Genomic DNA, 17,113 nt, shown 5'->3' on the forward strand with positions numbered 1-17,113 from the left:
TCTCTCTCCCCCCCACCCATTAAGAGTCCAGTCACACAGTGGTGCAGTGGATATTCTGTCTCTCCTTACCTCACTCAATTCCCTACAACACGCACAGACGCACACATACAAATATCAACAAACAATAAACAACCCCCTCCTGTGTGTCCTGTCTCTCTCTCCTGTAGGTTGAAACTTGAGGCGTGTAATAATATTCGCTGATGTCTAATTAGCAGCGGTCGCTCGGTTGATGTCTGTCCTTAAATTGTCATCATGTGGATATGATCTTCAATTTTCAATTGTGTGTTCTTTGGTGGATGTGTGTCAGTGTGTTACGGTCCATGGTGTGTCAAAGCCAGCTGTGTGTGGCGGTGGGTTTTATATGCATGTATGCATGTGTGTGTGTGTGTGTGTGTGTTTGTGCGCATGTGAAGGACGGGGTTTGTGGGTTGTGAATGAGTTCTCTGTGTCAGGTTCACTCAAACGCTATGTGCTTCTGATACTAATCCTGAAGCTCTGACCTCATACATATGGACATTTAGGATGAGAGAAATTATTTTAGCTTGACATTAACACAGCCGCGGAAAATAAAAGAGACCGCTTTCAAAAGATTTCCGTTTTTTGTAAATGTACTTTTTATATTTAAAATGATCATTTTTCTAGTGACCATATAAGACTATGTCATTTGTGAGGTTTGCTTCTGTTGAAATTCAACACACATTGGTCCAGAAATCAATAAAGGCTCATCTGAAATGATCTCTTATTTTTTTCCTTAGAATTTTATCTTAGTAAAACACTCTCTGATTTTATGACCCCTTACCGTAGTTGTAAATTATTTGACAACAAACTTTTTTATATCTTTTTATTATATACCAAATTTGTTCTTTCGCAGTATAGTTTCTACTTGCTGACAGTTCTCCTTGCGGACAGCATGTTATCCTTGCTAAAATTCTGTTTCACTATTGAAAAATATACCTACCACCTGTTTACCAAATTTCATCCACATTTGCATATTATCAGCCCAGGATGCAAGAGCTGATTTCTACCAAATGTCAATATCCAAAAACTCACAACTTGTTCTAAAATTCATGTTATGATGTTATGTTCAGGTAGCTTTTATGAAGATATAATACTTAAATTGCATGAATGCAAGCAATTCTATTCCATTTCAATGAGATTTTGTGAAAGAATTGTTGCCAAACGTTGACAAGGTTAATACCCAGAAAAACACAGAGCTCTTTAATATCTCAATTATTTCTCCTAGACATAAATGAGATTAAATAGAGAACAAATGAAACAATTGCTCAAGTCTAATCTTTGTCTCAGATATTTCTCCTGATAAAGAGCCAGGAATCTGACAAAAGTGTCTGTCATTAGAGTTTCAGATGAGATGTCAACAATATGTCAAACTGAGATCAGATTTGTCAAGTCTGCAATCAAAAGTCAATCAAATTAAAGATCCCAATATGAACTCAAACCATTCTCATCAAATTTACTCAAATCCATATTATTTGACTTTTACAATTTACATTACATTAAACTCCAGACTCTTCATGTGTTTGAACAATTGCACTCTGAAACATTGGAGACTAAGTTCCTATTTAAACAACTGAGGAATCCATTAAATCTCCTGAGCTATGAAAGAGCAACATCTGAGCAACAACATTTTCCTTCATCTTATTTCCAGTTTTCTTCCCAAGTCTGTTTGTCTAAATATTTGATGCACCAAGTCAACACACCAGCTTCTCTCTGTGTGGAAATGTGTGATTTCAGATCCACCAGCAGAGGTCCCTGTCATTCCAGGATTACGGATGAGTTGCTATAGTTACACACCTGTTCCTGGCTGTTCATCAAGATAACTGTTCAAATTCCTCTTTTGCAAAGTCTTGATACTGTTTAGAAATACTGGTTACCATCATGTTTTCATCACATGTTTTTTGCTTTAATAAGAATATGTTTGTCTCTGTAACATTTATCTGATTTCAGATTATCAGTTTCAGATGTTCTGCATCAGACCAACTGTTATATTCGGTTTGATGATAAAAGATTAAGTTCTTTTGTCTCGATGCTCCACTGGCCCATAATCTTTCTAACAAGCTCCTACTGGTGTTTTCTGCAACCTCTCATTAAGCAATAGAACTGACGAAGTGGGAGTTTCTTGAAGCTACTGGAATCATTTACTGGTTTTGATTATGCATAGACTCTCTTAGAGGGTTTCCAAAATCTCAAAGGAACATTCCATTCCATTCCATTTTCTACCGCTTATCCGAACTACCTCGGGTCACGGGGAGCCTGCGCCTATCTCAGGAGTCATCGGGCATCAAGGCAGGATACACCCTGGATGGAGTGCCAACCCATCGCAGGGCACACACACTCACTCATTCACGCACGCACTCACACCCTACGGACAATTTTTTCCAGAGATGCCAATCAACCTACCATGCATGTCTTTGGACCAGAGGAGGAAACCGGAGTACCCGGAGGAAACCCCCGAGGCACGGGGAGAACATGCAAACTCCACACACACAAGTCGGAAGTGGGAATCAAACCCCCAACCCTGGAGGTGTGAGGCGAACGTGCTAACCACAAAGCCACCGTGCCTCAAAGGAACATGAAACAATAAATAAAAGTAGAAAACTTTATCAATAAATAGAAATGATCTTTTATTGTAATGTTGGTGTTGCTTAAAGTTGTTTTAATAGGGGCAATACAAAATGTAATTATCTTCGGAAATTCAGCAGCCACAAAAATATTTGAACACATGTGTCATACTTACAAATGTCATTGTATTAGATAACAAAATATCAAAGCTAGTGTATTAGTTTCAAGTTTCACACACACACTGTTTTTCAAGGAAACCATTTTATAAAGTGAAGTTTATTTTAAACAATAATATGCAAAATGAAGTAAAGTGTTAACCCTTTATCTTTAAAAAGGTGCTTCGTGTTATAAAGAACCATTTTTGCACGAATGGTTAACATTCAAAACATGCAGACCTTCCATGAGGAAAAGCCGTTTACTATCGGTTTTAAGGTAAGAAACGACGTTCAAATGTAACTAACAGGCAATTTGGTTTAATCATTTATAAATATAACATTGTATATGTTATTAAAAGACATAAACTGTATATATATTTAATTAGTAAAAAAACTGTCAAAATGATTTGCTGCATCCTGGTTACCGTGTGTTATTAATTCTGAGCGGTTGATATCTGGGAAATACGAACCTGCAAATATCTTTACTAGCCAATCAGAATCAAGCATTCTAACGAGCCGTGTATTAAAAAAGTAAGAAAGAAGTAAATGGTTCTTTGTAGAATCCAAAACTGTACTTCTAAGAGCATCGCTGTGTAGAACCTTCAGTTGCACCTTATTTAAGAGAGTGTGTTTGACAAAAGTGACCATTCAATTCATACTGTAAATCCACTATTAATACCACCGTAACTTCAGTTATTGCAAACGTGTATCAGAAAAGTCAAACTATTTCTAACCAAAGCTTCAGGATCAATTACTTTAGACGACTCTCGTTTCAATATTTCGCTTTAATAATTTCTGGTCGGTCTGTTTCTGATATCCAAAACAGAAAAGTGTAAATAAGCGTTATGACATTATTGCACAGGCAGCACATAATTGGCTGGATAATATCCTTCAACTCCGCCCTCCTTCACCCCCCAGCACCAGCCCTGGTCATCTTCATCCTCCACCTTGAGGAATACCTCACCTGTAAGACAGACTGGTTAAGATCACCTGATGTGTCTTCATCATTTATCCACAGACGCTCATGTTGTCATGTACAATCATCACCTGCTTTAAATGAAAGTTCATCGGCTTCTGCTCCTTCATAATTGTACATCGCTCGTACACGCACGCCTCCGATCATGACCCTGACAAAAAAACATTCAAGAGAATATCAACATTTGTTTCACCGATTAACAACGATACTATAAAGTATCAAAGTACAAAATAATAATGTAATAACAAATATTGAAATTTGACCATAGACTATATAAAATATGGACGTAGTGTCAGTGACGTCACACGTAGGTTTGTGAAGAGTAAAAATGAGGCCTAAAGTTGGCGGAGGCGCTCTTCGCCATCGCACGTCACTCCATGATAATCTAAAATGGGCAAAAAGGCTGGTTTGCTGAAACCACTTGTCACTCTTGTGACCACGCCCCCAATTCGCAGAATTTTAAGGCTTAATATAAGTTAAACAGGTGAGTAAAAAAAAAACCTCCCAACAGTTGTCATGAAGGGTAAAATTAGATATCTAGACCAAAAATATTTTTTTGTACCAGGCTGTAAACGTGTTTTTTCTGCTGTAAATTTGCCCATTTTAACATAGAGCTCAATGAGATTCTGCTCTCTTTTGGAGCCAGTCTCTAGCGGCAAGTTGATAAATTGCACTTAAAGTCACTTCCATGTTGGCTTCCCAAAGGAGATCTGAAGGTTGCCCCTCGCGTTTGACACACAACATATATACTGTATATAAAAACCTTTTCCTATTGCTCAAAGACACTAAAGGTCATAGTAAAAGATGATTTTCACATGCATGAATCTGCCAGAACTGCGTATCTTCCAAAAGCTAAATGACAGCACAGAGAAGCTGTTGTAAGTGACATCATTGTGTCTAAAAGAGTTCCAGTCCTCCACGGGACGAACACAACACACGAGACAACAATACGCCCACAAAAATGGAAAAAGACGAAACATAAACACAAAACCAACAAAAGCAGCACTGAACCTTTGGGCTTTAATGCTTAAGTGCTAAAGTTTGTAAGAAGTCCATGACAACCGCGCACAATGAACACAGCTCCACAAACGTGAAACACGGAAGCTTCATGTTTTATAGATGTGAAACTACAAAACTCATAAAAACTGAAATACTGACGGAAAACAAACTAAAATATTCAGTCCTGCAACAAGAAAGGTTGAACTGAAACAATACATCAAAACTTCAGTGGGGTTGAAATTTAAAGTAGATGAGTAAAGATGACAGAAGATGATGATGTGGTTATGGGTACAAACACAAAGATGTAGAAATATTTGAATATACACAAGTCCTAGTCCAGGCTCTTGTCCAGTCCACTACGGTCTGGACTCCCAGCTTGCACAACCAATGCACTACAGATGATCCATAATGCAGTGGCAAGAGTGGTCTTCAATGAAAACACGTCACTCCTCTCTTCATTAAGTTAAATTGGATCCCTATAGTCACTCGCATCAAATTCAAAGCTCTGCTCTTGGCCTACAAGAGCCATTTTATTCTTTAATTAAATTGATTCATTAAATTGTTTCCTTTTAAGTTTATCTTCAAATTCATTGAGTACTTTATGTTGATGGGTGTCAAAAATGATCAATTAAATACATTATAACTCTGAATTGTAAAAATTAAGATGAGGTAAATATACATTTATAGACACTAAAGTAGGTGTGTGTGTGTGTGTGTGTATGCTTACGCTTTGTCCTCTGTTTCTCTCTTTAGTTTTTCTTTCTTTTTTGGTTTCTGCTTTTTAATTGGGGGGTTCCATTCCTGCAACACACACCCACCCACACACATGATTTAAGATTACTTAATACAAACATACATCTAACACAATAAAATGAAATAAAAAAGGGCAGGGTTTACTGTAAATATACAGTATCTCAATATAGAAATAATATATAACAGTAATTAATAATATATGACATTGATATTAATATCAATGTTGCAGTCACAACCAAAGGGAGTTTTTAGATACAACACTCGTCAAACGCATGAAGTGTCACTGTTCACTAGACAATAAATCTCTCTAAAATGTAAACTTGGGTTAACAGTTTCTATAGGTACAGTAAAACCAAACTATCTATCTTACGATCAGTCAGTTAATTTAAACAAAACACAAGTAAGTTCACTATAATATTTACTTATATGCAGATGTTTTACACACACACCTCTAGTTCAGGCCAGTCGGTGGGCATCCCGGGCCCACGGTTGTTTTTCCACCAGCGCAGGTCATCTTGCTCGCTGATGGTCATGATAGTGTGATGCAGTTCACTGTAAACTGCTTTTATACTGAAACACACAAACACTTCTGTTAACTTTGAGTATCAACATTACATTAAACAACAATGCGCTGAGGAAAACCTTATTAAAAAATCATATTAAAAACAAGATTTTGTTTCATGCATTCCCAAGTAAAATGAAACTTATGGGTCAAGAGCCCTTCCATGATATTCTGAGTTGCTCTGTCATCTTTAGAATGAAATATATTCCCCAAACAAGAAGATCATATTATGCAAAAAAGGTTGATTTAATATAATGTTTATAGACAAAGATGGGTTTGTTAAAATAAATTCCTTGTGGCTTTTTTGGTTTGTAATCTTTATTTTTAAGAGTGTTGGTGAGTTTAGTAGTACTTTTAAGGAACGTGATCACACAAACCTCTCATTGTTGGTGATGTCGAGGTGTCTGTGTACCGACAGGAAGGCCTGTTTCAGGAAACTGATCCTCTTCCTCTCCTCCTCCTGCGATTGGTCGAACACAGACTCCATTTCCTCCATGTATCGAGGTGCAAAGCCAGTGACGTTCTCCAAGACCTTCTCATAACGCTCACGTGCCTGTGACAACATCCACAGTCAGCCCTGAGATCAGTCACTAGCATTGTGAGGATTGATTTAGTTTAGATGTATTTTGGGGGGTTACTTTGTTGCGGTCTTGTGTGGCTTTCTCTCTCATCTGCTGAATCTTGGAGAGTTTGCTTTCGCTCAGGTTGGGCTTGTGTTTTGCTTGACTCTCTTTCTCCTGAGCTTTCTGCTCCTTTTGGCATGACTTATGATAAACCGCACGAGCCTTTTCCAACTAACGGAAATGAACATTTGTTAAAATAGTACAATTAATTCACAGTTCATTTCATCTACAAAGTCCCTGTGAAGTGAAAGTTGCGATCGTTTTTACTTCCGTAATTTGACGCATTTCCGAGTGAAATGGAAATTCTAATGAGAAAAACAGTGGGCTTGGCTTTCGCCTTTTTCTGCGATTTGATTGGATGTATAAAAACAGCCATTGCATTTTGAAGTGGAACTGGCAGCAGACTGACAGTTGAAGGGGAGGAGTTAACGGAGGCTCCGCCCAAGCCGTCTAACATCCAGTAGTCATCTAAGAAGGATAGTCATTACAGGAATGTTTTACAGCATTTTCAAATTTTAACTAAAGATTATAAGGGCACACTGATTTTCAAAAGAGAATGACTACATTGATAAACTATTTAGAATAAACGCTGGAATATTTCACGAAAAATAGGGATTGTGATTTTTTATTTCACTGGGACTTTAACAACTTATAAAGTGTGAAGTCTGCAATGTTATGTATATTGCTATTGATGAATTGTTTGTGGAGGTCATGTGATCAACTAATAAGAGTAATACCTTTTTTAATCGTTTCACCCAGGGCTTCTGAGCTCGCGAGAAAGCCGTCTCAAGGTCATGAGACTCTCTGAAGCCACAGAACATCTTCCGTGGAAACGTCTCCTTTTGCCAAGAGCGAATGCGTTCTCCTTCTTCTCCCATCAGAGACTGACAGATGGAAGTGTGCAGGGCAGACAGACGCTCGGCGGACGAGAAGAAGCATTGCCAGGCCCGCATCAGTGACCCATAGAGCGGCCCTGACATTTTTAAGCGTCTAAATAAGTTTTGGGGTTTCTATCTACTTATGTGCATTGCAGAATTTGAAAATCAACTACAAACGGAACTAAACTAGTTTTTAAGCTTTAAAAACTCACGGCTGTCTGTGATGGACTTCCATCTCTTGCTCCATTCAGTCAGCTGGCGGGCGTACTGACGCTCGACCTGGGCTCTGTCCTTCATACAAGCTATGATGTCCTTAGAAGCCTGGTACGACTCTGACGTTCTCCGTACCGTCTGCACATAATTTCCTGGCTGGGAGACAAACACAGAAGGAAATCGATACAGAATTGGACGGAGTTTGAGGAAAGAATTGCCTGTCAACCAGACCGTTGTACACACTTTTCACAAAACCTAGTGAGCTCCTAAAAAAGATAGCATTTCAAGACAGCATTATCCTACCAATTAACATACTGCACGTGAATTGGGCTCACATTTTTCTCTTCAAAGAAAGCAATCCCAGAATGCATTTTGCCAAGCTCAGTGAATGTCCAAGAGAAGCTGTGTTATTTCATGACTATAGTCACAGTTAAAGATCATCTAAAATTGAAAACTGTCATCATTTACTCACCCGCTTGTCATTTCAAACCTGTATGACTTTGTTGCAGAACACTAAAGAAGATATTTGAAAGAAATTTGGTAACTGACCAGCACTTCTACACAAAACCAGTGAAAATGGGTGCCGTTTGTCAACTGTCTTCAAAAAATCCTCTTTTGTATTCAGCGGAAGAAAAAAGTCACACCGGTTTGAAATGACAAGAGGGTGAGTAAATGATGACACAATTTTCACTTTTGGGTGATCTATCCCTTCAAAGCATGTTGTTGGACACGATGCAAAACTTTCTCAAAATAAGTAATTTCATGACGCCCATATCAGTCAGTATACTGCCACCTAGATGAGGCAGGATTCTTCTTACCATCCAGAAACTGAGTTTGTTGAGATCCTCAGGTGGAGATGGTGGAGGGTCGGCCATGACTGAAGCGGCCTGCAAAAAAAACCAGTTAAAACCAATATGTTTACATGAACCCAAGCGTGCACTGAAAAAAATATTATGTGCCTCCTGTTTAAAAAAAGAATAGTTAAAATAACATAAAAAAACTTGGGAATAAATCTACAAATTTTGTTAAGATTTTAATTATTTTGTTAGAGAAATTTGAATTGAACATTTTATTAAGTAAATCCAACTAAATTTTATTATGATAAACTCATATAAATTGGTCAAATTAAGTTCGATTTTTATATCTTGATCTTATTTATTTTATGTTGGGTCAAATAATTTTGTAGATATATCTACCTTGGCAGTTGATCTGTAGTTCCCAGCATGCTTTAAGTCTGACTAGGAGATTCATTTTTGGTAAAAAGAAAAACTTTTTCGTGTTTTTTGTTGCTTTATTTTTAAGATTTAGGAGAGATATGTTTTATTATTTTTAAGTTTGGGTTTTTGAAGTGGTTACCGTTGACGCCCCTCGCTGCGTTTGTGTCTCAGCTTGATTCTATCGAACCCTTGTGCGTTTGCATTCATCTTACGTCATCACGAACATGCATGACACTGAGCAAAGGGTCAATTTACTGTGTTTTTTTAATGACTTAATGCTATTATGCGCAGCACAGAGTAAACAACACTTGGTTTTTACTATGTGTTCCTTACAGAGCTTTTCTGCTGCTTGCAAACATACTATTTATCAGCACTATTTTGAAATCTGGAAACATCGTATTTCCATTCATTTGCGGCTCTGATTCCACTCGCAATGCGCAAAACAATGTAGGCTCACTCTTGCTCAAAGCCAAGGTAAATTACCATCGCTATCAATTCTTACACGTGTATTAATGAATATATTGTAATTGGCTAAAGCATGCACGTGCAGGGTTCGGTACCCTTGTTCCTACCTGAGGTCGCGTGACAGCTTTACATTAGCGGCTTTTCATGCAAACAGTTCCGAACTAAACTGCAAGCGTGAAAGCCACCTAAGGGGGCCCTCACCCAAAGAGCAACCTAGGGGCCCCTGACCGTTGTTCATAAGAGCGGCGTGTCTATAAGCTGAGGTGTGGTTAAAGGTCTGACTGTCCTCCAGAGCTCACCGATGTCTGTGTGACTCATTCTGAATCTGCTGTATGCATTCACGACTGTAACTGGATACAGATGCTTGTGATGATAAACATCTTTAAAATGTGCTGTCAATTCTTCATCATTAACCACGAATATATAAAATACTGAAAAATACTGTTGATCAAGAAATATCCTTAAAGACGACAGCAAGTGTGAAGTTTACACAACACAAAAAATAGATTAAAATCCAGCTGAATAATAAAGGTAGAGTTCAAAGTGATAGACAGCAATGCATTTATAAATATACATCTGTTTATGAGCATACTGTATGTATGTGTGTGTGTGTCAGTACTGGACTTAAGGAACAGAAATAGAATCCACTCCCCCAACCCACCCTGAAATTCCTTACACCACCCGAGAGATCCCCAAATAAACAAGATCCAGCAGGTCATGTTACACGCACACAAAAACGCTATAACATCTTCCTTCACAACACACGTTCCATGTTAAATACATGCACCCCGCTGTCAGAAATATGTTTATAAGTGGGCGATGTCGGATTTTCAGGTCATTTTTATCTTTATGAAAACATGTCCTTCTAGCACACACGTGTATCTTCATCTTACGTCACATACTTAAATAGACTCTGTTAATTATAATGGTCACTATGGAAGCTAAATGCATAACTAGACGAGAATAGAGCCATGTTAAATATATCAAATGTCAGAAAAGAGTAGAAGAATTCAGCAGCGGAGCATTGGCAACAGCGTATCTGGCAGACCTTGGTTGATTTCTAACCCCGTTTCTTTTACAAGATATTACAATATCAGATAGTTTGTGATTCACTTCCTGTTTTTTAAACCTGTGAAGAATACAAGAACAGGGAAATGTCATGTACACTTTAGCCTGGATGTGATCAATTGTCAACACAAAAACATGTTTCGCACATTCAACACATAATATTTCTGCACGTGTGTGACTTGATTTTTTTTTTTCATACTTTCAGTACGACGTCCGGTAACACTTTACTTAAAGCATATATGTATAATGTATTATTAATTATGACTTGTAATGCACCTCATAATTTCTCATGAATAATTGTAACTACAGTTTATACATTATAAAACTTATCAATTCATTTTTATTTTGGTTATAATTCTTTACAACATGTATAGTATTACAACAAACATTACAAACAATTAAAATGCATCAAACCATTTAATAACCTTTAATAATGCATTATACATAAAGGCTTTAAGCTAAGTCTTCCACAATATCCTTTACATGCAAAATATTGCATGACATTATAATGATGTTTGATCTGAATTCGACCGCTTAATACACACATGAAAGCAGTGTTGTTAGTAAGAAATCACAACATATCCAAAATACTATATTTAGGACAACAGGCGCTTTAGAAATCACAGTGACAAGATAAAGAATAAGTCTTACCTCCCGCCCAATGTTCTTCTTCTCTCTCACTAACAGAAGTATTTTTCACTGCTGGTCCATGTCTGATGATTCCCTTCAGTGTGTGTGTGTGTGTGTGTGTGTGTACTAAACCACAGTCAGCTGTTACACAGAGGTGCGTATGTACTGTACACACATGTGTGTGCTCTCTCTCTCACACACATTCGCTCTCTCACTCTCATGTTGGTGTAAATGAGTTGTCAGGTGTGAAAGTTAAGCGTGTTTTAGAATGTAAGAGTTATTTCACCTCTCTGCCAATCACAACTCACAGCCAAAAACTTCTGAAATGTAAAGCAATCAGTGTGTTTACTGAAGCAGTTCATAAGGTCAATCTGTGCGTTTCATTTTATGTTTGCATTTCAGATCTTGTGGAACAAAGTCAGTATAGTAACACTGGGGTACATAGGAATGAAGACCCAGAGCAACCACTGTCATGTGACATCTACAGAAGGGAAGAGTTCACCTAAAAATGATACATGTGTCATCCTCATGTCGTTCCAAACATGTACGACAGCATCATGAAATAAACGGAACAGTTAATGAGAAAATGAAAAAAGTGGTCTTGATTTTAGGCATAAGGAATCGAATTGAAAAACATCTATAGTAAACAACAGCTGACAGGGCTTGGTGACATCACCAAAGAAAAGTTGTGTTAGACGGAGCAGGTTTAATATCGTCGCTGTCTTTCTAAAAACCTTGAATATACTAATTTGCGTGTTATTTGGAAATTGAAAAACCCAGTGACCGATATAAATGAATGATAATGATTTATGGCAAAAAATTAAATCACGAACTGTGGAGATACAAGGTTTAAGAAGAACTGCAGCGATATGAAAGATAACAAAGTGACCAAAAAACGTCACTTTCACTTCAAAACGGACAAAAAATATGCTCATACATTATCATTAAAGATGTCCGTTGGAAAATGACTTTTATTCTATTCATCTCACAAAAGTACAGTATTAGGGTTCTGAATATTGCACAAACAAAATGAACTGTTGATATGGTGCTTAACTTGGATCTTTCTGAAGTTTGACAGGTGTGATCACTATACTATACCATATGTGTCTTCTAAATTTCTTCTTTTCTGCTGCACAATAAAAATGATCAAAATACCCCCAAAAATAGCAGAGTTAATGATAAAGGATTGTTTTTAACTAAACCTTTTACATTACAAAAAGAGGCAACCGTCCACTCCTGAAAAATTAAGGGGTCAAAAAGGGTTCCTTGCGGCATGCCACATTAGAACCATTTTTAATCCCGTAAAGAATTGAAAAAAAATATATGTCTTACCTTTCGTGCAAAGGAAAGGCTGATGTTAAAGGTTCTGTGTTGAATCATACAAAGAATCTTTAAAGAAACTTGTATTCACCTTTGGATTGTTTTGTATACTGTATGTGTTTGTAGAGGCCAAGAAGAGATGAGAAGAAATTCAACAAGAGAATAGTTTATTCAAATCTCTTAACCAGAGCTTATGTATCATCATATTCATCAATTATTGTACAGAACAATAGAAATATCTGATATTTATATTTATATATATATACCTTTAAATTCTGCATACATCTCCACACACACACACACACACACACACATATATATATATACTGTACTGTATATTTCCTTTGTTCCTATTTCCTTAAATATATTTTCAAATGAAATTGAGTTATGCTTTACTCCTATAAAACATCCACCACTGGCATAACAAACACACAAGCACACATACAGACACGCACATGGTCAATGTGTGTTTGTGTGTTGAACAGAGCGCACTTAAGCTATATAAACAATGGATTCTTTCATTGTGTTTTGATCTTTGGAAGACTGATTCTGCTTATGGTATTAAAACATTTACATACTTAATTCTTATATGGATATTATTGGAATTGCGATGTCTTTTCCTTTTACTGTTTAAAGTCGACATGAGATGCTTGCAACCCATTTTATGTCTGTAGGCTGATTCTGTATTTTTTAATAGGACTAGAGTATTTTATGAGAATAAATAAAAGCTAACCATTAGGAACTGCTTGAATACTGAAAAGTTAACTTTTTTATTTTCTTTGGAAAAAAACAAGAATGTGCATTACGACAGTAAATTGGGTCAATTAAATTTCATGTTGACTTTAATCATAATTATTATCAGATGAACGATGCCTGATGCTATGTGAATATGCACAGTACACACTTGAAAGGCTTAAAAGGTTTTTCGCAGCGATGCCATAGAAGAACCATCTTAGTTCCACAAAGAACCATTCAGTCAAAGGTTCTTTAAAGAACCATCTCTTTCTTACCTTTTTATAATCTGAAGAACCTTTTTCCCAAAAAGAACGTTTTGTAAAACAGAAAGGTTTAAGGGTTCTTTATGGAGCTAAAAGGTTCTTCCATGGCATCGAAGCTCCTTTTGAAGCAGCTTTTTTAAGAGTTTATTTAATAATGATATTATTAAAATTCATCATACGCTTGATCTAGTCATCACCAAAACAATGAAAGAAGCACATTTTCACTGTCCGTCTGACGACGTTTCACCATCCGGCTCAACGCAGAAAAATTCAAACCCAAAATTCAGAAAAAAATTCAGCTCTAGAAGCGAGGACGTAACTTTAACTCTGTATTCCAGAGCGTTTCTGTCTCTTCCACATCCAGTCCGTATCCGTCCATCAGTGGACGTCTTAGCATTTCTGTCTAACCTCATCCTAACTCTCCTCTAGCTCTGAGTGGCTTCATCTTTCATACGTTCATTCTGCCCTTCAGAGGAAACAGTGGAGACAGAGAAAGCAGAGGAAAGCCTGGAGAGATGCACAGGGGCAAAAACGAGGCAGAGCTCATAAGATAAGGTAAGAAAGAAAAGTGCTAGATAAAATCTATCATCTATAGACTGAGATGAAGAATTCGCAGCGTGAAAAGTAAGTCACGTAAGTGCTATGTGTATAATTATAGGGCTCCATTGTGTTAGCAGAAATATAAATGCCATGCCGCACACAACAAAGGATGTGTAATGGACAAAATGGATGATTTTGTGCATGTTTTAAATGAAATATTTAAAATAAATATCTATATTACTGTATAAAACAAAACATGTTTATAACTATGGGTGGGTTGCACCAAGAAGGATCATTAATCTAGCAAAATTTGGAGATTGACGTAGAGTTTCCGCATAATTTGGCCGAAGACATGGCATCATCGCATTGTGCAATCCGTCAAAACCAGCTCCCAACGTCAAGCAGAGATCCTCAACAACGTGTGTGCCTCGTTCTTAAACAATATGCCTGGAAACAACAACGCTGATTTCTTAAAAGTATGGTTGTTGTAAAATTTTGAAACGTTTGTGTACGCATCGGGGTCTGTTATCACAGGGACATATCCACAACCATAAACAGGAAGCTACATAAAACGAAACATTACTGGTTGTTTGATCTGAGGTATGCTAGCTTCAGGTGCTCTCGGAATTATTGCAAACATGAGTTTCCAGGGAACAAAAATGCGAATGACCGCCCGATGTTGCGTGTCCCACTGGGAAGTTGGGAAATTATTTTGAAACCCGAGTTCCCGAGATGGGCGGCATTACACAATCAACATGGTGGATTACTGCTGTGACGGATAAGATTTATTAGTTTTTCCGCAACAGTTTCATAGCCTTGTCGTCAAATTAGTACATATTTACATATATGAATCATACTGTATGTTTTATGCACTGTGAAAACAGCATGTAGGCTATTTCACCAATATTGCAGAATAATCCACAAGCTGACTAGTAAAACTGTACTGTAGGATGTATGGTTGAAAACTATTACCATACTACATTTTCCCAAGACACACGCAAGCATGAATTTGGCTCCCTCCATTCTTTCCGACAACAAAGCACTTGAACACAACCAGCTCCGAATCATGACATAAGAAGTGGGAATTATCAAATTTCAGAGAGCACTTGAAGGCATTATTAAAGTATTAATCTCCTGCATGCCTTTTAACTATAGGAAATTAATTAAAAATGTTTTCACAGGTGTTAGTTTTAAAGAACTCTGCTTGCGAGTAGTTCAAGTTGTATTTTTAACTCCCTCCAGCCCCAAAAACCCTCCCCACAGTTGTCATCGCAAAAATTGTGTAAACCCACTTAAAAATCAAGCCGAAATCACAAAAAATCTCCACAAAATCCTGTGGTGCAACTTACCCTGTATGTACAAATGTCAAAAGAGACAAAAATTAGTTTGTGATCACAAGAATCTAACAGAGATCAGATTTAATCTTCCATCATTTACTTAACTTCATCTTAAGCGTACGAAAACAGAGGGCAGAATACTCATTTATTGTGGAGTTGAGCTGCAGGCAGATTTATCCATGCACAGCAAAATGTTAGGAAGCATTTAATGTGGACAGTGAAAAATCGAAACAAACAAACACTCTTTTCCTCACTACACTCATCCACATGTTGCTGTCTGAGCTTCGCTTAAACTCTCCTATCTCACCTGTCTGTAAGTCTCTTAAGTGCACGCTCAATGTTCATGCGGTGGCCGACCCGACTCACGCCCAAATCCAGGAAGTCTTCTTTCGTCAGAGACGGCAAATGGGAGCCGTCGATCTCGTTGTCGAGAAAACGCTCCCGGTGCTCGGACAGATTCAGGTATGTTAGCCAATCGGCAACGTCGTATTTGCTCCAGTAGGGGAGAGGCTTGGACACAAAGGGCAGGTTGGGTGGATGCGGAGTAAGGGGCGGGTAGCTTATACAGGAAGGGGAGGAGCCACCAGACAGGAAGTGGGTGGGGGAGAGAGAGCTTGACACCAGCACGTTCTGAGGAGCCACGGGGGAGGGGAGTGGGAAGAGAGCAGAAGTTTGGGGGAAAAAGTGCTCAGAGAAGTGATGTGCTACACCCAGAGGGGGCGTTAGAGGGGGCTGCATTTCGTATGCAGAGCTGTAAAGTGGTGCGGATGGAAAAAGGGGGAGCGAGGATGGTCGGGGAGGTCCAGGTTGAGGGTGGTCCGAGCAGGAGATGAGAGGACTGGGTGCTCGCCGGCGCTGGGAGTACGAATGAGATTCAGCACGACGCAGCTCCGGCCCGAAGAACTGAAACTCTTTAGCGCGATATTTGGATCGAAGTTTTGGGGATAAAGGATAGGGAGAGTACGATGGAGAGAGAGGAGAGTGGGAGATAGCGGAGGGAGAGAGAGGTGGATGAGAGAGCGATATTGGAGAAATGGGTGGATGAGGTAGCGATGGTGGAGACAGGGGTGCATGAGCGAGGGAGAGGGGAGAGAGGGGGGCGTGAGGTAATGACGGAGGGGAGAGAACACCGTGAGGAAAAGAGATCGGAGAGTTAGAAGGCGTCCAGTCTTTGAGAGGAGGTGCGGGTGGTATCGGGGCCAGAGGTATTGGGATGGGAGTTATGGCTGGGGTTAGAGAGGTCAGAGGAAGAGGAAGAGGAGATGAGGGTGCAGGGTTGAGGTTTAGACATTCAGCAGGGTGGTTGGATGTTAAAGAGTTTGGAGAGAATGGACGCTGGAATGATTGTGCAGAGGGAGGGTGAAGAGGCGCGCAGGCCGTGGGATCACCGGACAACCTGTGAATGAACAAAAAAGGAATGAGAGACACAAATTAAAAGAAAGAAAAAAATGATAGTAATGCAATATGCATATCAATGCTCAGATACAGAGCAAGACTGCCTTTTAAAAGGACAGTTCACCCAAAAACAACAATTCTGTCGCCATATATTCACTATGTCATTCAAATTCATTCAAAACATGAGAAAGGTCTCAGTGGTTTTGTGTTCGTACGATAGAAGTCAATTGGGTTCAGAGTTGTTTGGTTATCAACATTCTTCAAAATATATTCTTTTGTGTTCTGCAGAAGAAAGAAACTCGTACAAGTTTGGAATGACACGAGGATAAGTAAATAATGGAGAAAAGAAATTGGGGGATGAACTTTCCCGAAGCATTGCTAGCAAAAAACAAAGTCAAATGTGC

At 38.4% G+C, this 17,113-nt stretch overlaps 2 protein-coding genes across 2 annotated transcripts in view; both read right to left on the reverse strand.

Moving 5' to 3' along the window:
- Window positions 1–2,664: 2,664 nt before the first annotated feature.
- Window positions 2,665–11,266, reverse strand: zgc:91999 (uncharacterized protein LOC445104 homolog). The gene is made up of 10 exons (XM_056737982.1): window positions 11,141–11,266; window positions 8,558–8,626; window positions 7,739–7,895; window positions 7,386–7,621; window positions 6,664–6,819; window positions 6,403–6,578; window positions 5,913–6,033; window positions 5,438–5,511; window positions 3,783–3,862; window positions 2,665–3,699 (listed from the first exon to the last, which is right to left on the reverse strand). Exons 2-10 carry the CDS (start codon window positions 8,612–8,614, stop codon window positions 3,587–3,589), a joined length of 1,170 nt encoding a protein of 389 aa, XP_056593960.1. The 5' UTR covers window positions 8,615–8,626; window positions 11,141–11,266; the 3' UTR covers window positions 2,665–3,586.
- A 1,376-nt stretch (window positions 11,267–12,642) lies between these two features.
- LOC130413068 (SH3 and multiple ankyrin repeat domains protein 2) overlaps window positions 12,643–17,113 on the reverse strand; it is a 43,208-nt gene continuing 38,737 nt past the window's right edge. Inside the window, exon 27 of the mRNA XM_056738000.1 lies at window positions 12,643–16,710. Coding sequence (XP_056593978.1) covers window positions 15,618–16,710 — 1,093 coding nt within the window. The 3' untranslated portion in view covers window positions 12,643–15,617. The remainder of the gene's footprint in view (window positions 16,711–17,113) is intronic.

This window comes from Triplophysa dalaica, chromosome 23, assembly GCF_015846415.1.
Source record: "Triplophysa dalaica isolate WHDGS20190420 chromosome 23, ASM1584641v1, whole genome shotgun sequence".
NCBI classification, from domain to species: Eukaryota; Metazoa; Chordata; class Actinopteri; order Cypriniformes; family Nemacheilidae; genus Triplophysa; species Triplophysa dalaica.

What these genes read in the sequence shown, in the direction of transcription:
- zgc:91999 (XM_056737982.1), bottom strand. Translation starts at nt 8,614, where the DNA reads ATGGCCGACCCTCCACCATCTCCACCTGAGGATCTCAACAAACTCAGT. An exon ending in GGGTGAAACGATTAAAAAAG is followed by an intron (nt 6,820 to 7,385) that starts GTATTACTCTTA and finishes CATTTCCGTTAG; the next exon opens with TTGGAAAAGGCTCGTGCGGT. An exon ending in GACATCACCAACAATGAGAG is followed by an intron (nt 6,034 to 6,402) that starts GTTTGTGTGATC and finishes TGTGTGTTTCAG; the next exon opens with TATAAAAGCAGTTTACAGTG.